Source organism: Chiloscyllium plagiosum, unplaced genomic scaffold, assembly GCF_037043375.1.
Source record: "Chiloscyllium plagiosum isolate Xiang-an unplaced genomic scaffold, Cpla_swu_hap1 HiC_scaffold_22, whole genome shotgun sequence".
Classification (NCBI taxonomy): domain Eukaryota; kingdom Metazoa; phylum Chordata; class Chondrichthyes; order Orectolobiformes; family Hemiscylliidae; genus Chiloscyllium; species Chiloscyllium plagiosum.
The window spans coordinates 21,661,069-21,687,199 of NW_028270160.1; the positions used below are offsets into that span (position 1 = coordinate 21,661,069).

At 41.1% G+C, this 26,131-nt stretch overlaps 1 protein-coding gene across 2 annotated transcripts in view; it reads left to right on the top strand.

Moving 5' to 3' along the window:
- Positions 1-20: 20 nt before the first annotated feature.
- Positions 21-26,131, top strand: part of atp6v1ba (ATPase, H+ transporting, lysosomal, V1 subunit B, member a) — a 78,191-nt gene continuing 52,080 nt past the window's right edge. For both annotated transcript variants that reach the window (XM_043712835.2, XM_087998847.1), the window contains exons 1-3: positions 21-143; positions 22,058-22,113; positions 22,809-22,907. In XM_043712835.2, the coding sequence (XP_043568770.1) occupies positions 38-143; positions 22,058-22,113; positions 22,809-22,907 (261 nt within the window). In that variant the 5' untranslated portion in view covers positions 21-37. The remainder of the gene's footprint in view (positions 144-22,057; positions 22,114-22,808; positions 22,908-26,131) is intronic.

The window sequence follows — 26,131 nt, forward strand, 5'->3', positions numbered from 1 at the left end:
GGGGAGGCCGAGCCATTGAGGGGGGGCGGGAGAGAAGATGTCGCTGATGGTGGAGCAGGCGGCCGTGGCTAATGGACCTCATTTGGCGGCCCAGGAACACGCACTTGCGGCGACGAGGATTTTTAGCTCCCAGCCTAGGCTGAGTATGTGCGATCGGCTGGGGAGAAGGGGCTGGTTGAAGCCTGTCGTCTGAGGGTTTAATTTAGTTGTGTTTATAACCGGTTCCGCTTTCAATCGCAAGAATTTAAGCGTCGTTTACATCTCAGTAAAAGTGTTTTATTTTTCATTTGCATCAATCTGTTCAGTGGGCTAGGTCTATTGTTTGGTCACTGTAGCGCTTTGTTTTGCCCCCTTTTGAATTGTGTCCAAAATATTGTGCTTTTTTCGTGAAACATATTAATGTTGGCTGTCAGGCGAGAGGGGACGGGAAGGATATAATTTTGGTTCAGCTGAAAGTTTCCCAGTGTCACGGTGACCAGATTGAACCCATTGTCAAAATTTGTTTTTGTCCTGCTGCTGTTTAAGACCCAGTGTCTCCTTTGCGTTCAAAATGATTCCAGGAATCCGATCACACCCAGTTTGCTACAGGATCATCCCCAAGCTTCATGTGATTCAATCATGTGACTAGAATGAAGCAAGACCTTTAAATTTGGAGTCAAATGAATGTGTTTGGCGGTCACTTGTAACTCATTGCCTTGAGATATTTTACGACTAGATTATTCCTGGATGCTGCCTTAAACTGTTAAAGTTTAAAACAACTTGTGATGAGGTATAATGCTAAACATGTTTTGCTTAAATATATCCTTTAGAAGGATTTGGAGATGCTGGTGTTGGACTGGGGTGTACAAAGCTGAAAAATGTGTTGCTGGAAAAGCGCAGCAGGTCAGGCAGCATCCAAAGAGCAGGAGAATCGACATTTCGGGCAGAAGCCCTTCTTCCTGCTCCTTGGATGCTGCCTGACCTGCTGCGCTTTTCCAGCAACACATTTTTCAGCTCTGATCTCCAGCATCTGCAGTCCTCACTTTGTCCTGGGGTGTACAAAGTTAAAGATCACACAACATCAGGTTATAGTCCAATAAGTGTATTTGGAAGCACTAGCTTTTGGAGCACTCCTTCGTGTGGTTGAAGGACCACCTGATGGAGTAGTGTACCTTTTTAGAATGTGTAATTGCAGAAGGTATGTGGAAAAATGTTCAGAATTGTTTTGGTTGGGGCACTTACTATGATTGATCTCCAGGTTCAAATGCATACTGATTTAATTTTGTTCCTGTTTATAACGAATCATACTGTCAGAGTGTACAGCTCAGAAACAAGCCCTTGTGTCCAACTTGTGCAGATGTCTAAATTAATCTAGTTCCATTTGCCAGCATTTAGCCCATATCCTTCTAAACCCTATAGCTCAAACCCTGTAACCCAGGCGGTATCCTTGTGAATCTTTTTTTGAAAATTTCAAGTTTAACAATATCCTCCCTATTGCAGGGAGACAAGAATTTTATGCAGTATTCTAAAAGTGACCTAACCAACATCCTTTACAGCTGCAACATGACATTCCAATTCCTATACTCAGTGCACTCACCAATAAAGGCTAGTATACCAAATGCCTTTTTCACTATCCTGTCGACCTGTGACTTCACCTTTTTAAGGAACTATGAACCTGCACCCTAAGGTGTCTCTGTTTGGCAACATTCCCTAGGACCCTTCCATTAAGTGTATATGTCCTGTCTTAGTTTGCCTTACCAAAATGCAGCACCTCACGATGATCTACATTTATATGTTTGAACATGAAGCCAAGTGTATATGGCAAAAGAGTACTAGTGAACCTTGCTTTTAGAAAACAATGGGAAAACAATTTTCAAGTTTATGATGCTACAAGCAAAGTTTGGAAGTCCCGTAGACCTATCTCAAGTTTTTAAGGGAAAATTAGGTGTTACAATGTAATGCTAGTTAACTGTAACCAGATCTATTTTAAGTGCTCTGGCTGCTTCCAGGAACATGGTTGTGGAGAATATGATTGCAAGGCAGATAAGATTTCCTGTACCTGACTGCATATTTTAAAATTGTTTTTAAGAGAATTTCATTCAAACACTAAAATGTTATTTTTGACAATATCTAACAAAGTTCCAGATGCCATCAATAGCTTCCTACTGTTGGCATGTCAATAATGAAATTGACATTTCTCTTCTCAAGTTTTGTATCTGTCTGAAAATTTCCAAAATTCTCTACATTTAACAATCTCACCTAACCCACTCCCTACCTTTATTTTGAAGCTATACTTAGAATCATCCAGTACTATGAAGAGTGAATTTGGGAGGGTTGCAAGCAATTGACATTGAGCTTTGTTCATAAAGATGTAGACACATTTGTGTTCTCAAGGTAGAAAACTGATGTTTCTAAATTAAATTTTCTTATTTAATAGTTCCAAATGTCAAAGAAGCTCTGATTTTTAAAATACATTAACAAACGTTTTTCACCATAGCAAGATGTCTAAAAATGTTTTGGAATCAATTAAGCACTTTCCAAAATGTGGTCAGTGTTTATTTAGGAAATGCAGCAACCAGTATGCACTCAACAGCCACAGTGCAGTGTGATAGTTAATCAGCAGAAATACCCTATTTCTCACTACTTTTAAGTTCTGTTGAAGAGTCACTGGATTTGAAGTATTAACTATCTTTACATGATGCTGCCAGACTTAGGTTTTTACAGCAGTTTGTTTTTATGCTTGTAAAGTTCTTAGTCAGTGGATATGAGATGTATTCAGGGTCATTTTGCTCTGTTGGGTAGATGACTACTGTGTTGTGCTGAATAATAGCAACAATATGGGTTGAATTATATATCAGCTGCGTTCTTAATGTCTGCATACTTATGCCATGGTGATATCTTGGCTCAAGCTATGATTAGCAACCTTTGAGAAACCCAGGTGCTACATGAAGAAAGTGAGACAGAAACAGGTAGTTTGGATGAAAGTAGTGTTTAGATTTTCACTTGCTAGATGTTTTGATGTTGAAGTAAATCTCCCAGCCAAACATCAGTGCAAACTCTTCTAGAATCATGGCATAGTAGAATTCAGGGAAGAGACCATTGACTCACAGCTCATGGTGTTTCTTTGGAAGAATGTTAGACTTTTGACCCCCCCCCCCAGGGATTTTTGCAACCTTTTCTCATGCATGTTTTTATCCAGTTCCCTTTTAAAAGCGGGAGTTGAATTTTGTATGATTAAATAGCTAAGGGTAGATAACTTGCCTTTGCCATTGCCAGATTTCTACTTTTGTGCATGTCATAGTGTGGAACATTTTGTAAGGCAAATCTCTAGGCCTTTTAACATAGTACAGCTTTTCTGCTCATTATTATGAGTGGGTTATATTTTGCTAATTAATATTCTGGCAAAATGAGGGACTGCTTAGAAACCAGTACCGGCAAACTTGTGGTTTATATTTTTGTGGCTTGGAAATGCTTATGTATTGAGCATATTCCTTTCGCTCCTCAACCTATAATAAAATTTGCTAACTAGAAGCTTTGTAAAAAGAAAATCAGCATTTGTAATACAAAGACACCGTAACGTAACTCAGACGAAGACTGTCCTTTATTCCATTTTATTTAATCCTTTCAGCATACTGAATCCTCAATCTCTGATTACAGTATCTTTTTCTTGAATGAGTCTGGTGTTCTGATTGCAACTACTAATAGCATTCAGTAATGGATTGTATGGTTTGTGGGGAGGAAATGAAAATTGAAGATCAAATCTAACTTGTTTAACAGGATGACTTTTGTTGAACAATATAGAGTTGTACTGATTGCACCTGCAGTAGAACTTGTGATCCATGTTATTAGCTCTCTGGTATCACTCAAACCGAAGTTTTGTTTTCGGTGCATATATCTTCTTCATTTTAATCGACTTTCACCAAACTGAAATTGCTCTAAGATGAACTGTCTTAATTTTCACACTTATCTTTTACTTCTGTAATTAATTTAGGCACCGTGTACTTTTTGTAAACCTACACGTGACAATAAATTGGCATTGTATTGTCATTTGTGAAACAATTCACAATTGTCTTTGCTAAAGTGTTCCAAGAGGAACTGAGCAATAAAAGATGCAGGATCCTCTACTTCCTCTTTTTCCTAATTTTACTTAATATTCAGGAAAATAATGCTGTCTGTATAGCCTGTTTAAGAAACGGTGGTGTTAAGAGCTACACCAACTTGTAAGTATTGTGCAACTCTATTTAGAGTTAGATGAACACTTCAGCAGAATAAGTTTTTAGCAAGAGTTGAGTTGTACTGCTTGATCTAACATAGATAAGCCACACTACCACTTGGCACTCTATTCATTCTCAGGTTTGAAAGTACAAGTTTTTCAGTGCCATTCTACTTGCAAAAGACTTTTCCTGGCAATTATTATTTCGCCTATTAATACAGCTAGGGCACTACTTCGCATCTAAGCTCTAACTCTTAGATTTTCTTGTTTATCCCCTTGGATTCTGAGCTCCTATTTTTACAAATCGGTGGCTTGCTTTACTGTTTTTCTTTCAGGACTGCTGTTGTACCTGCTGCTGCCTATTTAGTAGCTATTCTAGTTGCTCTTTGTTTGCACAACTCATTATGTTAATCTTGACTTCTCTGATGTCCTTTTTATTTCCTCTTCACAAAAAAAGTCTTGAAAAATGACCATATTACAGATGAGGAGGTGCTGAACATCTTAAAACAAATAAAGATGGATAAATCCCAGGCCTGATCACGTACCCTAGAACTTTGTGGGAAGCTAGGGAAGTGATTGCTGGGCTTCTTGCTGAGGTATTTGTATCATTGATAGCCACAGGTGAGGTGCTGAAAGACTGGAGGTTGGCTAACGTGGTGTCACTATTGAAGAAAGGTGGTAAGGAAAAACCAGAGAACGACAAACCAGGGAGCCTGACATCAGTGGCAGGCAAGTTGTTAGAGAGGATCCGGAGGGACAGAAATTTACATGTATTTGGAAAAGCAAGGATTGATTCAGGGTAGTCAACATGGCTTTGTGTATGGGAAATAGTGTGTCTCTAATTTGATTGAGTTTTTTTTTTGAAGAAGTAACAAAGATTGGTGGATGTGACCTGTGTGGACTTCCGAAGGCATTTGACAGCGTTCCACATGGCAAACTGGTTAGCAAGGTTGGATCACTTGGAATACAGGGAGAACTAGCCATTTGGATACAGAACTGGCTTGAAGGTAGGAGACAAGGTGGTGGAAGGTTACTTTTCAGACTGGAGGCCTGTGACCAGCTGTGTCACAAGGATCAGTGCAGATTGACTTTAATTTAGCTAAATGTTAGGTGCAGCGTTTTGGAAACGCAAATCCAGGTAGGACTTAATGGTAAGATCCCGTGGAGTGTTGCTGAACAGAGACCTTGGAGTGCAGGTTCATAATTCTTTAAGTGGAGTTGTAGGTAGCCAGAATAGTGAAGATGTTTGGTCCGCTTGCCTTTATTGGAGTTGAGATGTCATATTGAGGCTGTACAGAATATTGGTTAGGCCATTTTTTGGAATATTGTGTAGTTCTGGTCTGCCTGCTATAGAAAGAATGTTGTGAAACTTGAAAGGGTTCAGAAAAGATTTACAAGGATGTTGCCAGGGTTGGAGGGTTTGAGCTATAGGGAGAGACTGAAAAGGCTGGGGTTGTTTTCCCTGGAGCGTTGGAGGCTGAGTGGTGACCTTATCAAATTTTGTAAAATCATGAGGGGCATTGGGTGAAGAGCCAATGTCCTTTCCCCAGGGTAGGGGAGTCCAAAGCTAGAGGGCATAGGTTTAAGTTGAGGAGGAAAAGATATAAAAGGAAACCGTGGGGCAACCTTTTCATGCAATGGGGTATGTGGGGCTGCCACAGAAGGTGGTGGGGGTTAGTACAGTCACAACATTTAAAAGGCTTCTGGATGGGTACATGAATAGGAAGGGTTTAGAGGCATATGGGACTAGATTAATTTAGGATATCTGTTCAGTATGGATGGGTTGGACTGAAGATTGTTTCTGTGCTGTACAGCTCTCTGACTCGGCTTGGAATGTTTGTTATAGCTGCTACATAAATGCAAGTCAAGAGTTGGATGAAAATCTGGAAACTATTAGACTTCATGAACATGTTGAGAATTTTTGTAGTTGAACTCTGAACATTAGAGAGAAAAATGGTTAACATTTTGAGTTCTCTAAAAGTCATACTTGACTAAAGGTTTCTCTGACCACAGATTTGTTGCCTGTCCCCCTGAATTTGTCCAGCATTCTTTGTTTCAGCTTTCCAACATTCATAGTATTTTTAGTTTCATTACATTCTTCTAATATATGTACTTGGCACTTTCATATGCTTTATGCTTGCTTCCTCATCCGGTTTTGACTCTATTGTCACGACTTCAATGTAGAGATTGCTGTGTACACCTTTATTGTGTAACATTTAGGTTTTGATGTAGCAACTCCTCGGGAAGAACCTAAACTGTAAACATTATCAATTTCTAAACCTCTAAATGACTTTGTGGTTTTTATTCTGTAATGAATATATTTTTTATCTCTCCTTCAGTTCTTTGTAGTCTCCATTCTTTGTTCAGTCCTCTTTCATTTCAGAGTATCATCCAGCATACTGTTGTAGATTGGAAGTTGGAAAAAACTTACAAAATGAAACATGTATGTAGGTGAGATTTAGGTGTGGGAAATTGTACAAGTAAAGCTCACTATTGTTCTTCTATCTTTAAAAATATTCATTTTAAATATTCAAATGGTAAATCTTATGTTTATACAAGGAATTTTTCCTTTGCATGTAGGTACAGTAAGTAATTGGGACAGCAAATGACATGTTAGGCTTTATGTACAGAGAGCAGAGAAGCCTTGCCACAATTGCATGGATTTTGGAGAGTCCATAACAAGATTACTGTGTACAAATTTCCTCTCTTAGGTTGAGAGAGAATATTATTGCATTGGAGGCAATACAGCCAATGTTTACTAAATTGGTATCCGTGACTGTATTGTCCAATAATGAGGCAGAATAAATTGGGTCTGTTGTCTGGATCTTAGAATGGAAGATGATGTCATGAGCTATACAAGATTCTGAAGGATGAATTGACTGGGTAGACAGAGAATGTTTCCCATTTTAGACTTTCCAGCCAAAGAAACAATATGATTGTTTAGGAGTGATAGGAGAAATATTTTCACTCTAAGGGTTGTGAATCTTTAGCATTTTCTACCCCAAAAAGCTGTGGACACTCAATTATTGAATATACTTATGGCAGAGCAGGCTCAATTGGTCTATAATCAATTGTGCTCTGACTTGTGCTTTTATATACTTTTGTGATCTCATACTGGTGGTGAAGGGACGGAATATTTAAAGTAACGAAGAGGGTTGATGAGGGCAGCACGGTAGTTGTGATCTATATGGACTTCAGTGAGGCATTCGACAAGGTTCCCTGTTGGAGACTGGTGAGCAAGGTTAGATCTCTTGGAAGACAGGGAGAACTACCCATTTGGATACAGAACTGGCTCAAAGGTAGAAGACAGAGGGTGGTGGTGGAGGGTTGTTTTTCAGACTGGAGACCTGTGACCAGTGGAGTACCACAAGGATTGGTGCTGGGTCCACTACGTTTTGTCATTTATATAAATGATTTGGATGTGAGCATAAGAGATAGTTAGTAAATTTGCAGATGACACCAATATTGGAGGTGTGGTGGACAGCGAAGAAGGTTACCTCTGATTACAGAGGGATCTTGATCAGATGGGCCAATGGGCTGAGAAGTGGCAGATGGAGTTTAATGGAGCAGTTAAATGTGAGGTGCTGCATTTTGGGAGAGCAAATCTTAGCAGGACTTAATGGTAAGGTCCGGGGGAGTGTTGCTGAACAGAGACCTTGGAGTGTAGGTTCATAGCTCCTTGAAAGTGGAGTCACGGATCAATAGGATAGTGGAGGTGGCATTTGGTATGCTTTTCTTTATTGGTCAGCGTATTGAGTACAGGAGTTGAGAAGTCATGTTGTGGCTGTACAGGACATTGGTTAGACCACTGTTGGAATACTGTGTGCAGTTTTGGTCTCCTTCCTATCGGAAAGATGTTGTGAAACTTGAAAGGGTTCAGAAAAGATTTAAAAAGATGTTGCCACGGTTGGAAGATTTGAACTAGAGGGAGAGGCCGAACAGGCTGGGGCTGTTTTCCCTGGAATGTCAGAGGCTGAGGAGAGACGTTATAGAGGTTTACAAAATTGAGGGGCATGGATAGGATAAATAGACAAAGTCTTTTCCCTGGGTTGGGGAAGTCCAGAACTAGAGGGCATAGGTTTAGGGTGAGAGGGGAAAGATATAAGGGACCTAAGGGGCAACCTTTTCATGTAGAGGTGGTATGTGTATGGAATGAGCTGCCAGAGGAAGTGTTGGAGGCTGGTACAATTGCAACGTTTAAAAGGCATTTGGATGGGTATATGAATAGGAAGGGTTTGGAGGGATGTGGGCTGGGTGCTGGCAGGTGGGACTAGACTGGATTGGGATAACTGGTCAGCATGGACGGGCTGGACCGAAGGGTCTGTTTCTGTGCTGTACATCTGACTCTATAACGGATAGGGTGCCCGCTTTCTTCTGGATGGTGTTAAGCTGCTTGAATTTTGTTGGAGCTATGTGCATCAAATAAAAGGAGTATTCAATCTCTCTCTTGCCATTGAATAATATAGCTAATTTATTTTGACTTCTGCATTCCTTTGTACTCCCAAAAAAAACCCTCGGATTCAGCACCACCCTCTTGACCTGCATTCATCGCCCTGACCTCTCCGCCCCCACTCCCTCTCCAGCCTATCACCCTCGTCCTCACCACCTTCCACCTATCGTATTCCCAGCGCCCCTTCCCCCTACCTTTTATCTCAGCCCGCTTGGCACACCAGCCTCATTGCTGAAGAAGGGCTTATGCCCGAAACGTCGATTCTCCTGTTCCTCGGATGCTGCCTGGCCTGTTGTGTTTTTCCAGCACCACATTTTTCAACTCTGGTACTCCTGCATCTGCAGTCCTCACTTTTCTCCTGGGTTTCCTTGGTGCCAGACTTGGACAAAGTGGCAATTAGATGCCAAGGGAAGGTATTCTTTGTGGGCGGCATGGTGGCACAGTGGTTAGCACTGCTGCCTCACAGCGCTAGAGACCCGGATTCAATTCCCGACTCAGGCGACTGACTGTGTGGAGTTTGCACGTTCTCCCCGTGTCTGCGTGGGTTTCCTCCGGGTGCTCCGGTTTCCTCCCACAGTCCAAAGATGTGCAGGTCAGGTGAATTGGCCATGCTAAATTGCCCGTAGTGTTAGGTAAGGGGTAAATGTAGGGGTCTGGGTGGGTTGCGCTTCGGCGGGTTGGTGTGGACTTGTTGGGCCGAAGGGCCTGTTTCCACACTAAGTAATCTAATCTAATCATTCTTGTTTCACTTCTAGAATTCAGTTTGTATGTCTGCGTTAACTGAGTCATGAAAAGTCTGAATCTGAGACTTTGGTTTCCTAGGGGCCAGTCAGTTCAGAGTACCCATTGCTGAGTAAGTGATCCTTGATGACCTTGAAACCATGAGAAAGAGGAACAGGAGTCGGCTGTTCACTCCCTCAAGCCTGCTCTGCCATTCCATGCAATTATGTCATGACTCTGATTCTCTGACTTGATGGCTTATCTGACATTCACAAATCCATTTTCCTGCCTGTGTCTTGATGAAGGGCTTTTGCCCGAAATGTTGGTTTTCCTGCTCCTCGGATGCTGCCTGACCTTCTATGCTTTTCCAGCACCACACTCTTGACTTAATCTCCAGCATCTGCAGTACTCACTTTCGCATAGTTGGCTAATCTTCCACTTTCATAGGAAGAGGATTTTTTCTGTGAGGGCCAGTATTTGTTGCCCATCCATAAGTTTACGTAAATGGCCCTACCAAGTGAATAAATTTGAAGGTAGCTAAGAGTCAACAGCATTGCTGTGGTTCTACAGTTGTGTATAAGCCAAAATGATTAAGGTTATCAGACTTCTTTCCCTGAAGGATATTAGTGAACAAGATGAGTTTTTATGACATGATACTTTTGTGGTTGTCATTAATGAGCCTAACTTTATGTTCCAGTTACGTTAATTGAATTTAAGTATCACCAGTTATGGGATTCGAGCCTGTAGTCCAAGGCTTATTTTCCTTCCTCTCGGAAGATTTTCCTTCTCTTTAAAAGCCAGTTCAATTTTATTAGTTACAGGGTCATGTTTAGTGGGACTGATTATGGCATCAAGGAACCTTAGCAAATTAGGGTATTAGGCAGTTAGGGAATAATCTTAGCCAACTTTGAGAAGCTTTGTAGCTCAGGTTGAGATTCTGGATGTAAGCTTGCTCACTGAGGTTCACTGATGTTACCTAGTATGGTGACAAAACATCTGAAAACAAACCTTCCAGCTCAGCGAGCAAACATATCCAAAATCTTAGCTGGTTGGAGTTGTAACCAACACAAAAGATGGTCAATCATTCCAGTCCTAGGGCATCACTGCAGGAGTTCCTCAAGGAAGAGTGCTATGCTCAATCATCTGGTTCATCAATGGCCTTGTTTGTCAAAGGGGTAATTATCAGTGAACAGTATTTTAGCACTATTCATATCTAAAGAATTCTGGAAGCAACCCATGTTCATGTATAGCAAGACTTAACGGTATCTCTGGTTGGGCTGATGAGTGCCCAAACCTTCATACGCACAACTGCCAGGAGAATCCAGATCCAACATGAGAATCTAACCTCTTTGACGTTTAGTGTCAAATTCAGCAATGATAATGCCATTGTCAATATTCTGGGGGTTACCATAGACCAGAAACTGCTGTCGAAGTAGGCCAGACCTTAATAGTATAAAAGTAAAGCCAAAAATAATCCAAGCAGTGTGTAAACTGAGAGTTGATCCATCAGACCAAGCCCCTATTACTCTGCAATCTTATCCTTCATAATGGGTTCTAAAATCTCACCAATAACTCTGGTCAGGCTAACTAGCCTTTAGCTTCTGTCTTCTGCCTCCCTTTCTTAAACTGGGGTTTAGACATTTTCCACTTCTCTGGGACCCTTCCTGACTCCAGTGGTTTATGAAAGATTGCCACAATGCCTGTGCAATCTCCTCTGTTAGCTCCTTCAGAATTCTGGGGTGTAGTCCATCTGGTCCAGGTGATTTTATTTATCGGCACACCTTTCAGCTTCCCCACCACCACCTCCTTAGATACAATACTGACCTCTAACCCCTGAATCTCTGGTTGAAGAGGTGTGAAGATATGAGAAATGTAATTTTAAGAATGGAGGTCTGTCTTTTAATTAAGTCATCTGAATGACATGTTTTAATAGCAAAGGAATATGGATTCAATGTTACACAAATCCCGCTGTGTTTGTGCTTCTGTCTGTATCGTCTTGAGTACAGGCCCTTTAGCGGCTTAATTGTCTCGTGTGAAAGGCTCGCCAACTTCTGGTCTAAAGATGATGAGATCATATAGTGTGCTTCAAATATGGGTGGCACGGTGGCACAGTGGTTAGCACTGCTGCCTCACAGCGCCAGAGACCCGGGTTCAATTCCCGCCTCAGGCGACTGACTGTGTGGAGTTTGCACGTTCTCCCCGTGTCTGCGTGGGTTTCCTCCGGGTGCTCCGGTTTCCTCCCACAGTCCAAAGATGTGCAGGTCAGGTGAATTGGCCATGCTAAATTGCCCGTAGTGTTAGGTAAGGGGTAAATGTAGGGGCATGGGTGGGTTGCGCTTCGGCGGGTTGGTGTGGACTTGTTGGGCCGAAGGGCCTGTTTCCACACTGTAATGTAATCTAATCTAAAATATAGGTTATTGCTTCTCTGCTACTTATAAGAATAGATTTTTCACTGTTATAATGGCTGTTGGAAGGATCAAGCCTTTAGTCTGTCAACCACGAGTTCCTACTTCTCTTTTTCCCAAACCAAGTCCTCGTGACACCATCACAGAGGGCAGTGCTTATCAGAATCATGTATTAATCCTTTTTAAAATCACATAGAACAGTTTACTCCCAAAAAGGATTGTTTTCCTTTTGTATTCTAATAAAGTCTTCCCTTGCTTTGAGTGTAGCATCAAAACAATTTGTTGACCATGGCAAGCTGCTCATTATTTGTAACAATTGAGTTGTAATGGATGAATAAATGCTTTCTGCATGTGTACAGAATGCATATGCTGGAAAGGAATAATGCATTTAATTAGCACTCATTCTTGAAGTGCAAAGGCTTCAGTTTGTTTTAGCACTTAATGTGAAAAGTAGAATGGCTGATAGTGCAACATTCCTTAATAGTGAACTTAAGGGTTCGCTTTTGACTTGTATACCTTCAAATCATAAAGGGTCTGAATCTACTACTTTTCCTCCCTGGGAGAGCTAGATGTTGTGGGGTGACCTTATAGAGGTTTATAAAATCATGAGGGGCATGGATAGGATAAACAGACAAAATCTTATCCCTAGGTTGGGGGAGTCCAGAACTAGAGGGCATTGTTTAGGTTGCGAGGGGAAAGATATAAAAGAGACCTAAGGGGCAACTTTTTCATGCAGAGGGTGTGGCGTGTGTGGAATGGGCTGCCAGAGGAAGTGGTGGAGGCTAGTACAATTGCAACATTTAAAAGGCATCTGGATAGGTATATGAATGGGAAGGGTTTGGAGGGATATGGGCTGGGTGCTGGCAGGCGGAACGAGATTGGGTTGGGATATCTGGTCAGCATGGACGAGTTGGACCGAAGGATCTGTTTCCATGCTGTAGAGCTCTATGAACTGAGACAAGACGGTTGAGTCAGTCATAGATGTACAGCACGGGAACAGACCCTTTGATCCAACTTGCCCATACTGACCTGATATCCTAATCTAGTCTAATTTTCCAACATTTGGCCCATGTCCCTCAATCCGTCCATATCCCCATCAAGATGCCTTTTAAGATGGCTCAGTGGTTAGTACTGCTGCCTCACAGCGCCAGAGACCTGGGTTCAATTCCAGCCTCTGGCGACTGTCTGTGGAGTTTGCACATTCTCCCCGTGTCTATGTGGGTTTCCTCCGGGTGATCCAGTTTCCTCCCACAGTCACAAAAATGTGCATGTTAGGTGAATTGGCTATGCTAAATTGCCTGTAGTGTTAGGTGAAGGGGTAAATGTAGGGGAATAGGTCTGGGTGGGTTGCGCTTCAGTGGGTCAGTGTGGACTTGTTGGGCCGAAGGGCCTGTTTCCACACTAAGTAATCTAATCTAAAGAAAGGGCAGTTGACTGAGGTGTCAGTGGGGCGCACTTTGGGGCCAGCGACTGTAACTCTATTAGTTTTATAATCATAATGGAAAAAGTCTAGATCTAAAAGTTGAAGTTCTCATTTGGAGAAAGGCCAATTTTGACAGTATTAGGCAAGAACTTGCAAAAGCTGATTGGGCAGATGCTCACAGGTAAAGGGATGGCTGGAAAATGGGAAGCCTTCAGAAATGACATGAGTGCAGAGACAGTATATTCCTGTTAGGGTGAAAGGGAAGGCTGGAAGTTATAGAGAATGCTAGATGATGAAAGAAATTGAGGGTTTGGTTAAGAAAAAGGTAGCATATGTCAGGTACAGACAGGATAGATCAAATGAATCTTAGAATATAAAGGCAGTAAGACTATACTTAAGAGGGAAATCAGAAGGGCAAAAAGGGGACACGTGATAGCTTCGGCAAATAGAATTAAGGAGAATCCAAAGGGTTTTTACAAATACATTAAGGACAAAAGGGTAATTAGGGAGAGAGGACCCCTCAAAAATCAGCAAGGTGACTTTTGTGTGGCGCTGCAGGAGATGGGGGAGATACTAAACGAGTATTTTGCATCGTTGCTTACTGTGGCAAAAGACATGGAAGATACAGAATGTAGGGAAATAGATGGTCACATTTTGAAAAAAATGTCCATGTTACAGAGGAGGAAGTGCTGGATGTCTTGAAACGCATAAAGGTGGATAAATCACCAGGACCTGATCAGGTGTATCCTAGAACTTTGGGAAGCTAGAAAAGTGATTTGTTGGGCCTCGTGCTGAGATATTTGTATCATCAATAGTCACAGGCGAGGTGCTGGAAGATGGAGGTTGGCTAACATGGTACCACTATTTAAGAAAGATGGTAAGGACAAGCCAGCAAACTATAGACCAGTGAGCCTGCTGTCAGTGATGGGCAAGTTGTTGGAGGGAATCCTGAGGGACAGGATATATGTGTATTTGGAAAGGCAAGGACTGATTAGGGATAGTCAACATGGCTTTATGCGTGGGAAATCATGTCTCTCAAACTTGATTGAATTTTTCGAAGAAGTAACAAAGAGGTCTGATGATGTATATGGACTTCAGTAAGATGTTTGACAAGGTTCCCCATGGCAGACTGGTTAGCAAGGTTACATCTCATGGAATACAGGGAGAACTAACCATTTGGATACACAACTGGCTCAAAGGTAGAAGACCGAGGGTGGTGGGAGGAGGTTTTTCAGGTTGGAGGTCTGTCACTAGTGGAGGTCACAAGGATCTGTGCTGGGTCCACTACTTTTCATTTATATGAATGATTTGGATGTGAGTATAAGAGGTATAGTTCGTAAGTTTGCAGATGACGCCAAAATTGGAGGTAGAGTGGACAGTGAAGAAGATCTTATTACTGTAGGATCTTGATCAGGTGGGCTAATGGGCTGAGAAGTGGCAGATGGAGTTTAATTTAGATAAATGTGAGGTGATGCATTTTGGGAAAGCAAATCTTAGCAGGATTTATACAATTAATGGTAAGGTCCTAGGGAATGTTGCTGAACAAAGACCTTGGAGTGCAGGTTCATTACTCCTTGAAAGTATAGTCACAGGTAGATAAGATAGTCAAGAAGGTGTTTGGTGTGCTTTCCTTTATTGGTCAGAGTATTGAGTACAGGAGTTGGGAAGTCATGTTGCAGCTGTTCATAACATTGGTTGGACCACTGTTGGAATATTGCGTGCAATTCTGTTCTCCTTCCTATTGGAAGGAGATTGTGAAACTTGAAAGGATACAGAAGTGATTTACAAGGATGTTGCCAGGGTTGGAGGATTTGAGCTATAGGGAGAGATTGTAGGGAATCTAATCGAATCTATTCAGTGTGGAAACAGGCCCTCTGGCCCAAGAAGTCCACACCGACCTTCTGAAGAGTAACCCATCCAGACCCATTTCCCTCTGACTAATGCACCTAATACTATGGGCAATTTAGAATGGCCAATTCACCTGGCCTGCACATCTTTGGACTGTGGAAGGAAACGGAGCACCCCGAAGAAACCCATACAGACATGAGAATGTGTAAACTCCACGCAGACAGTCTCCCAAGGCTGGAATCGAACCAGGGTCTCTGGTGCTGCGAGTCAGCAGTGCTAACCACTGAGCCACCATGCCGTCCTAATAGGCCTGGGCTGTTGCCCCTGGAATATCGGAGGCTGAGGGGTGACTTTCATAGAGGTCTATAAAATCATGAGGGGCATGGATAGGGTAAATAGACAGTCTTTTCCCTGGGGTAGGGGAGTCCAGAAATAGAGGGCATAGGTTTAGGATGAGAGGGGAAAGATATAGAAGGGACCCTCAGGGGCATCCTTTTCACGCAGAGGGTGATGCATGTGTGGAATGGACTGCCAGAGGAATTGGTGAAAGCTAGTACAATTGCAACACTTAAAAGGCATTTGGATGGGTATATGAATAGGAAGGATTTGGAGGGATATGGGCCAGGTGCTGGCAGTTGAGACGAGATTGGGTTGGAATATCTGGTCGGCATGGATGAGTTGGACTGAAGGGTCTGGTTCTGTGCTAAATGACTGTGTTATTGTACCAGCCGCCTCTACTTCCTCTGGCAGCTCATTCCATACACTCGGCACTCTCTGCGTGAAACGTTGCTCCTTACGTCCCTTACATCTTTCCCCTCTCACCCTGAGCCTGTGCCCTCTAATTCTGGACTCCCCCACCCCAGGGAAGAGACTTTGTCTATTTATCCTATCCATGCCCCTCATAATTTTATAAACCTCTGTAAGGTCACCCCTCGACCTCCGATGCTCCAGGGAAAACAGCCCCATCCTATTCAACTTCTCTCTACAGCTCAAACCCTCCAGTCCTGGCAACATCCTTGTAAATCTTTTCTGAGCTCTTTCAAGTTTCACAACATCCTCCCAATGGGAAGGAGACCAGAATTGCTTTAAAAGGAACTGCTCACGCTCTAGTACTATCTCCTTCATGCCTCAATTTGATGTCCCTATGAAATAAATTATGCCACCTAATGTATTTCTTAGATATTTTGTTTGAACAGCATTAACTGATATGGCTGCAACTAATATTATGACAAGTATTTTTTGTTACTGCATTTGAATAATTCAAATTAACTGAACCTTATAGGACAAGTACACCTAAGCTTGATATCCTCATCATGCTGAATTGATTTCCTTACTGGGGGAAACACGAGGTGTTAAAGATTTCTGCAAAGGTTCTTTCATTGCAGTTCCATGACTGCAAATGGAAATATATAGATGTTAAAGAAATTCTTCTGCGTATAATTTCTCCCCCATGCCAATCTCGCACGTCATCCCATCAAGGTAGTCTGAATTCACTGAAATAATGGCTGGGTGAGATATTGAATTGTATCTATGGCAATGGATCCCATTAGGTAAAAGTTAGATATCAAGGATAAAGTAAATTGAGGGCGGGTGGTGGGAAGGGAGAGGAGAATACCATCAAATTGTGAATCATGCACATGTGGCTAATCATGATTTTTAAAATTAGCAGTTGCCAAGGACATTCTGCAACAGAAAATTGTACAACAGTACACAGACATCTTATTAAAAGGTATAATAAAATTGAATTTGACCTAGGAATGTCAGTCTCCATTAGTGTGGGGAGGAGAACATAATGTCTATTCATGCTTCTGTGAAATGAAGTGAATTCTGTTCCTTTTTAATGTAACCTTTTTTTTTATTTGGTTGAAAAGGGATAATTATGGGAGTCTTAACCTATGTTCTGTTACACATATTGTCGATAGAATAAATAGACTGGGTGATTGTCATGTTTTTCCTCTATTGTAATCTGGTATGTTCTCATTATGTCAGTTCTACTTTGCACATGATTTCACTGGGATAAGAGTGGATTTCACTGAAGTCATCTAGCATAATTGAGCAGATTGTTGGCTGTACTTAGTGCAGAATTTGTCTATTGTAGGATACATGAAAAACATTCAGTTTGGATCTAGCTGTTCTTTGACTACACTGTAAGATATACAGCTATGGGAAAATGGAAATGAAATCAGTGATCTGAATATGAATTGTTCCATTATCATATGATCCATGTTATACATTTTATCCCGCCCTACCTATTTTCTTTGTAATATGTGATTTTCTGCCTGGAACAAGTGCTTGGATGCATTTTGTTTTAGGGAGTTATAATGTGAGAAAATGTTTTTCCAATCTTGACTCTTTAACATCTAAAGGTTAACTGCCTTTGTATAAATCATATAGCAGGCCAAGTCAGGATGTTTGGGAGAAAAATAAAGTCTACAAATCTTTTGATTTTCAATAGGCAATAATGCATGCTCATTCAGATTATAACAACATACATTTATTATGTAAAATAGAATTATCTTTAGTGCATGAAAAAAATCCCTTAGCACCCTATAAAGGCTATAAGGGGCAAGAGTCTAAGAAAATAATGTGTAGTTGATATTAAGAGAAGTGGTAGTAAAGGGAGCTTCCAAAAAGTAACTTTCCCAATAAGGTCTGTTCTTCTGTTATTTTCTATTGTGGTATATGTTACATTGAACAAATTTCATGCCCCGATTTTAAGTTCTTGTGACTTAGGCGATGCAGTACACAAGAAGACAATTGTTCCTCATGACAGGTTCATAGTTTTGACAATTTACTGTGGTAAAATTTCCTAAATGGGTGAAAAAAGTAATTTAAGGCAGTTACTGGACTGATTCCAATTATAGTTCAGCTACACTTTCAAAGCACTTGAGTCGTCTTTAGGAGTGTTACAATGGGCCGAAGAAATTGGCAAGCTATCAAGATAACATTAAATCTGATACCTTAGTTTTGAAACCTCTGCTTTCCTTGTTCTCATAGGTTTTATCGATGCTTGTAATCATCTCTAGTTATGCTATCAGTTTGTCTATTGTGCACTTAATTAAATGTTTGCTTTGTGTGTTTCAGCTTTCAAAATTTTTTCGTCCGATCCCATCTGTAGTTCTGAGGTCAATTGGCTACTTTGAGGGCAATTGATATTGGACGTGGTGTAACACTGATTCAATAAAGCAACAGCAGGGTTAAGGGGCATATGGTATGGGATAGTTATAAACGTGCGTGTTTTTGAGTATAGAAGGTTGAGATAAGCTGATCAAGGTGTTTAAAATGGTAAAACATTTGAATTTAACAAGTAAAACAATTTAAGTTCTTGTGGGGGCAAGTCTAGAAAAGCAGGATGTAATTTTAAACCAGACTATTCAGCATGGAAATCATGAAGTACTTCATACAAAAGTTACTAGAGTATTGAAATCTTGCACTCCTACGTAGAAACCCAACTGGATCAAAATCTGTGCTTGTTAAGACCTATAAAGCTTTTAGTCCTGAGATGGCTAGATTTTTTGTTAGGTATGGATCGTAGTGGGTATGGATCAAAGTTGATGTCGTTGAGGTACATAGTGAAATTGAATGTAAGTATCAGCTTGAGGGGCTGAATGCACTGCTGTCATCCTTGCTGTCTATTAAAGAAAGACTTGTACTTATATTATTATCATTGATTGCCCCTTAATTTGAGGATGATGTGTCTGAGTTGCACATTTCTGCTGTGGATCTTTGCTTGACTAAACTGAAGTATTTAGACTTGAAACGTTACCTTGCTCTCTCTCATGGATGCTGTCTAACCTGCTGTGATCTCCAGCATTTGTTGTTTTCAATAAACTCTGATTGTTGACCACAGATGTTTTGCGCACGTCGGGAAAGTATCCCATGTGGTAATGGCACCAGAAGCGCAGGATTTGCTTCCTTTGTCCTTCCCTGCCACCATCTTGCTTCAACTTCAAGGTGTTTGAAGTTTTATCATATTTAACCACCACATAATATCATGCTCATAAATTTGTCACTCTCACTCATAAACATGTCCTAATGGCAGAATATCACCTTCATATATTGTATTAACACACTAAAAGAATCTTGTAGCGCCAGTTAGTTGCACTTTGATTAATTACTAATCAGCAAAAGATATTTCACACTTACAAGCATTGAAAAATTGCATCCAGTTTTGAGAAAGCCACACTTGTACGATGTTTTGTTAATGCAACATGTAAATAGTCCTATAATGCCAAAACTGTTAGTAGACATAATGTGTAACTGCTAGTTTTGACCACCTGCCTTTCAATTCTTGCTTTGCTTTTTAAGCATAAATCCATTTCTGAAAGTGGGTTTGTGGTTAATGTTCTTTATTTTGCTGACTTTTTCATATTTAAGCTTTTAAACTCATATCAAGCATTAATAAAGTGCAGCTTCAATAGAGTAATGCTACTGTTAGAGTATTCCTGCTTGGTTAACATCTCAGCTCAAGTGTGAAATAACTACTACAAATCCATACACAAATATGGAGTCTGCTTAGTGACCTGCCACGTGTACAAAAGCCAGTCAGCTAACACTAAAAATCCCAAACGGACCAAACTTCCTCGTAATGCAAGGATAGACTAATAATTAGTCCTGGTGAGCCTCGTTGGGCCTCTTAATAAGTAAGGTTGCTGTGGAAAGAGGACAAGGCATTATATTTGCACTGGGGACTGGTCAAATGATGTACTTGAGCTTTTTAAAAATGTGGTATTGGAGAATAATGGCAAAAGAAAAAATAGCTTTGATGCTAGAACCATTTCAATAAACTGTATACAAGTATATTCTTGACCTAGTCCAATCATGCTAATTTTGCTATTACATATACAAACTGAGCTGACCTGGTAATGCTATGTTTTGATTTATGTAACATTAAATTATATTGCTCAATTATATAGGAAATTACAGTTTGAGCACTTAGGAGGTTACAACTCAAGAACATACTTCAGTGTTACCACAACTTGCAAGATTTATTCAGTTCAAAATGATGCTGTACCCTCCAGCCTTTTAAATCAAATGTGTTGGAATGCACACTGCTTTCTTTCACTCCTACTTGAATGGGTCCTTAGTATTTCACACCAAGGTGTCCTTCAGGGTGCTGGGTCAGGCTACCAAAACAGCTTCTATGAAGGGATTAGAACCAATTAACATCTTTGTACACAAAAGCTGCTGGCAGCTGAACAGGCGGCCTTGTGACCTGCTCGGGAGCTGCATGTTAAACAGGGGGTTGTGTACTTGAGCTCAAGTGGGGAAGGGGTGGAGAGAGTTTTTATTTATAATTGAAATGTTTCCTGATGGATTTTGGGGAAAAATACTTGTACCAAATTAAGTTGGACAATGAAAGATTCAAAACTTGGTATTTAATTTCAAAGAAATGCAAAATTTTTTAAAATGTTAAATAAGCATTAAACATTTTATGTTAAATCCAAAGTAACAGTGCACTTTCTCATTGCCCTGAATATATTTCAAATTTTTAATATTTATTAAAGCTTCCATGTCAATGATGCCTTAACAGGGAGCTTTTGACTGAATTAAATGTTTAATTTGCTCAGCTAGTTGGATAAATTATTGTACTAAATAATGTAACAATTCCCAAAAACAACTGAGTTATGTTGGATATGTGAAATGCATATCAGTGACTTTAAACTAAGTTTATTGCTGTCCCTCTTCCCTATTTGCTGCAATACCTGGTTAATCTATTTCTTCACTGAGCATTGTTCGGGTTTAATTGTCCGTTGTTGAGTAGTTACACTGAAGATCTCTAGTGACAAATTGGTGCTTTTCACAAAAAAATGCCCAAGCCAGACTAAGAAGACTGTTATAAAGATGAAAGATCCACTTGAAATGATTAACCTGAAGCTTTTGAAAAATGATCTATTAATAGAATCAAATGTTTTCCGTTTAGGACTATTTAAAGTAGATTTAGCAAAATTACTTCCAAAGTAAGTGATTGGATTATCTGTTTCAGGAGTATTCCCTAGTTTAACTGTTATGCAACTTTTATATGGAAACTAGGAATACTTTAGTTGATTGCAACACTTGTACGGTTTTCATGCTTGAGCAGTTTGCCTTACTTCTCTCCATGTTTGCTTATTAGTGAATGAAATGCAGGTGTGTGGGAAACAGCAAGCGAACATTGACAGGTTTATTCTGTTGGCTGCGGCCTAATTAGTTGCATAGTGGATGCACCCCGCTAAGCTTTAGTGCACTGCAGTAGAGCTGGTCTGTTCTAATTTCCTTGCAGCTTTGATATCGGTGAAGAGATTGACGGATTGCACAAAAAGCAAAGCGTGATAGAGGCCTATCGAAACAATGCAGTTCTTACTTCAGCCACCACAGATGTGAGAGAAGGCTGATCAGAAACAAATGTCAACCATAGTCAAATTGTCTCCTGTGTCTGCATAGTTGATATTTTCCCATGTAAAGGAAAAAAAGGCAAGGTATTAGCCTCTATCCCACCCTTGCTGTTACTTCACCTGAGAACTGTCCAAAGTTGCAGTTCAATACTAATAAGGCAATTTTCCACTTTAGTAATGTATCAAAATCATCCTGCATAAATGTCCTTTTCCTGCAACTCAATGTAACTTAGTTGGCCACCCATAGAACAGTAATGCCATTGTGTCCAGTCCATCAAATTCTGGTACTTCAGTGCTTGACCAGCAATTGAAATGTTCTATGCATTTTATTTCTCATTCAGATCCATAAAAATGATCCACGTAACCATTCTGATGCAGAAGAAAAATCCTTTTATTAAGGGGAAATCCTTAGTAATTAGACAACAACAAACAGATTTCAAAGAAACTGAATATATTGAGAAATGGTATGATCTTTCCAGCATTAAATAACAATGGAATTAACATCCATATGTTTGCACAAAAGGCATTTAATTTTATTTGCAATCTTACTACGCAGTTGTTATAATAAACACTACTGATTTATTCAATTGTATTTGACTATATTTCTGAGTAAAGCTGTCATTCTATTGTGAATTTTTTTAACAGCCTACAAGACAGTGTCTGGTGTTAATGGACCATTGGTGATCTTGGACCAAGTAAAGGTAATTGTAACTGTAAATCTGCATACCACTTATATCTGAAAGTTTAAATCCTAACAATATGAACTAAAATGTTTTGCCAAGAAAGATGGTGCTGAAATCAGATTTTCAATAGTGCTTATAAAACAACTGCTAATTAGCATCCATACCCATTCAAATAGTCTTTCTGCCACTGTCTAAATTTTAGATGAAGTGAGATTTTATCACCTGAAGTTATACTTCTGCCAAGCAATAAAAATGCAAATAACTGTATGTGCTTGAATCAGCATGTGCACAAGTATTATATTTGGGGCAGGAAATGTGTGGAAATTTGAGTGCATAAAACTGGCAAGGTCTAGTGATGTCTGGCACTTACAAAAACAAGAAGCATTGTATGAACTTTAACTTGTGTTCATTTGGTGTAGACGTTGCTGGAAGGACTAAAAATTACTGCCCCATCACAATTACCCTTGAGAGGGTGAGCCACCTTCTTAAACTTTTACAATCTATACATCGGCCATGCAGTTAGCCCCCAAAGCAAAACCATTCAAGGTGAAGTTCGTTCTTTATCAGAAAGTTATAATTGTTTATGTACAGTATGTGCTTAAATTATTTCAACTCCTAGAAATAACTAAACTTTCAGATCTTCATGTTGGATTAAAATAGTACTTGAAATTTATATAATTTGTGTTGATTTTTATATTTTATTTTGTGATCAGTTTCCAAGGTTTGCAGAGATTGTACATTTGACTCTACCTGATGGATCCATTCGAAGTGGACAAGTTCTGGAAGTTAGTGGCAGTAAGGCTGTTGTACAGGTAGAGGTTTATGTTGAAATTATACAATACTGGAACAAATACCTAGTAAATTTATTGACTGAATTATTTCATAATTCTTCAAGACAAGGCTTTTAGAAATTTGATAAAACTTTACATAAAATTCAGGTGTCTCCTTTATATAAAAACTTGGGTTATAATTCTGTTTCAAAACTAGCAGTAATCCATGAAATGACTTATTGCTTATAACTACAAAATGAAATGGAAATAAGAAAAGGCAATTCAGTTCCTCTAGGTTTGCCATTTCCATGTGTATGCAAAAAAATCTGAAACTCCTCAATTCTGTTTTGGTAATAAATGATAGCCTCTTATATTTACACTTTTCATCTATCGTCTAGTTTTGCACACTTTTATTGACAGTTACCAATGTTTTTATAACTTAAAATGGAGTACTTCTTACAATCTATTTTCTTTGGCCACAAGCCTTAGCCTTTTTGACCATTAATATTGCTGTCATTTCTTGTAGAAAGCAATATTTACCATGATCATCATCATTAACTTTCGTTAAATGATTTTTTTTTTTCATATTTTCATCTAACCATTTCCCAACCTAGAGATTTGTGCTGGCATGTAATCCTGCAGATTTGGCATAATACTACCTTGGCAGTGCACTGAGTCTGAATAACCAATACAAGTTAGCTGTTCAAGTGTGGGTAGAAATCAGTGCTAAGGCATTACTTGGCTTGAGTGCATAATTTGCTGTATTCCATTTTTAGTGTTCCAGTCAACTTTTAGTCCGAATCTGGGATCCTGAGTTGTTATCGTTGTCCTAACTGAGGCCAGCTAGTTTATCAAAGATGAAGGATTAAACCTGAAGTCCTCTTCATATGGCTGTTTTTACAGTGCATTCACCAAATGACTGGGACCTCACCAGTGTAATCTAGTATCTGTGTCCATTCTTTGGTCATGCTAAATTGTCTGTAGTGTCTAGAAATGTGAAAGCGAGGTGGATTAGCCAAAGTAAAATAGCGATAGGGGATGCTCTTCAGAGGGTCTGTGCAGACTTGATGTGCTGAATGATCCCTCTCTGCACTGTAGGGAGTCTTAAGTACAAAATAGTCACAATAGAATATAATGTCAGCAAGATTTGGATTTCATTATTCCATACAAGAATTGGTCATGCGGGCACAAAGGACTACTCCATTCAGTAGCATCATGGCTTATCTGATTTTAACCTCTATGTATTCCTGCATATCCCTGAGATTTTTGATTATCAACTGTTGGGACTGTCTGTTCTGAGAGAAAGTGAGGACTGCAGCTGCTGGAGATCAGAGCTGAAAATGTGTTGCTGGAAAAGTGCAGCACGTCAGGCAGCATCCAAGGAGCAGGAGAATCGACATTTCGGGCATGAGCCCTTCTTCAGGAATGAGGAGGGTGTGCCAAGCAGGCTAAGATAAAAGGTAGGGAGGAGGGACTTGGGGGAGGGGTGTTGGAAATGCGATAGGTGGAAGGAGGTTAAGGTGAGGGTGATAGGGTGGGGGTGGAGAGGTCAGGAAGAAGATTGCAAGTTAGGAAGGTGGTGCTGAGTTCGAGGGTTGGGACTGAGACAAGGTGGGGGGAGGGAAATGAGGAAACTGGGGAAATCTAAGTTCATCCCTTGTGGTTGGAGGGTTCCTAGGTGGAAGATGAGGCACTCTTCCTCCAGCTGTCATGTTGCTATGGTCTGGCGATGGAGTCCAAGGACCTGCATGTCCTTGGTGGAGTGGGAGGGGGAGTTAAGTGTTGAGCCACAGGGTGGTTGGGTTGGTTGGTCCGTGTGTCCCAGAGGTGTTCTCTGAAACGTAGGTGGCCTGTCTCCCCAATATAGAGGAGGCCACATTGTGTGCAGCGGATGCAGTAAATGATGTGTGTGGAGGTGCAGGTGAATTTGTGGTGGATATGGAAGGATCCCTTGGGGCCTTGGAGGGAAGTAAGTAGTAAGTGGGGAGGTGTGGGCACAAGTTTTGCATTTCTTGTGGTTGCAGGGAAAGGTGTCGGGAGTGGAGCTTGGGTTGGTGGGGGGTGTGGACCTGACGAGGGAGTCACAGAGGGAGTGGTCTTTTCGGAACGCTGATAGGGGAGGGGAGGGAAATATATCCCTGGTGTTGGGGTCCGTTTGGAAGTGGCGGAAATGAAGACGAATGATATGATGTATATGGAGGTTGGTGGGGTGATAGATGAGGACCAGTGGGGTTCTGTCTTGGTGGCGATTGTCTTGGAGGGGCAGGGCTCAAGGGCGGAGGAGCGGGAAGTGGAGGAGATGCGGTGGAGAGCATCGTCGATCACGTCTGGGGAGAAATTGCGGTCTTTGAAGAAGGAGGCCATCTGGGTTGTTCGGTATTGGAACTGGTCCTCCTGGGAGCAGATGCGGCGGAGACGAAGGAATTGGGAATATGGGATGGCATTTTTACAGGGGGCAGGGTCGGAGGAGGTGTAGTCTAGGTAGCTGTGGGAGTCGGTCAGTGTATAGTAAATGTCTGTGTTGATTCGGTCGTCCGAGATAGAAATGGCGAGGTCTAGGAAGGGGAGGGAGGAGTCTGAGACGGTCCAGGTAAATTTGAGGTCGGGGTGGAAGGTGTTGGTAAAGTGGATGAACTCTTCAACCTCCTCGCGGGGGTACGAGGCAGCGCCGATATAGTCATCGATGTAGCGGAGGAAAAGGGGGGTGGTGCCAGTGTAGCTGCAGAAGATGGACTGTTCCAAATATCCTACGAAGACGCAGACATAGCTGGGGCCCATGCGAGTGCCCATGGCTACTCCTTTGGTTTGGAGGAAGTGGGAGGATTGGAAAGAGAAGTTGTTCAGAGTGAGGACCAGTTCAGTCAGTCGAAGGAGGGTGTCAGTGGAAGAGTACTGGTTGGTATGGCGGGAAAGGAAGAAGCGGAGGGCTTTGAGTCCTTCGTGATGGGGGATGGAGGTGTACAGGGACTGGATGTCCATGGTGAAGATAAGGCGTTGGGGCGCCCCATGGGCCACCCCGTGGCTCAACACTTCAACTCCACCAAGGACATGTAGGTCCTTGGACTCCTCCATCGCCAGACTATAACAACACGACGGCTGGAGGAAGAGCGCCTCATCTTCCGCCGAGGAACCCTCCAACCACAAGGGATGAACTCAGATTTTCCAGTTTCCTCATTTCTCTTCCCCCCCCCACCTTGTCTCAGTCCCAACCTTGAACTCAGCACCACGTTCCTAACCTGCAATCTTCTTGCTGACCTCTCTACCCC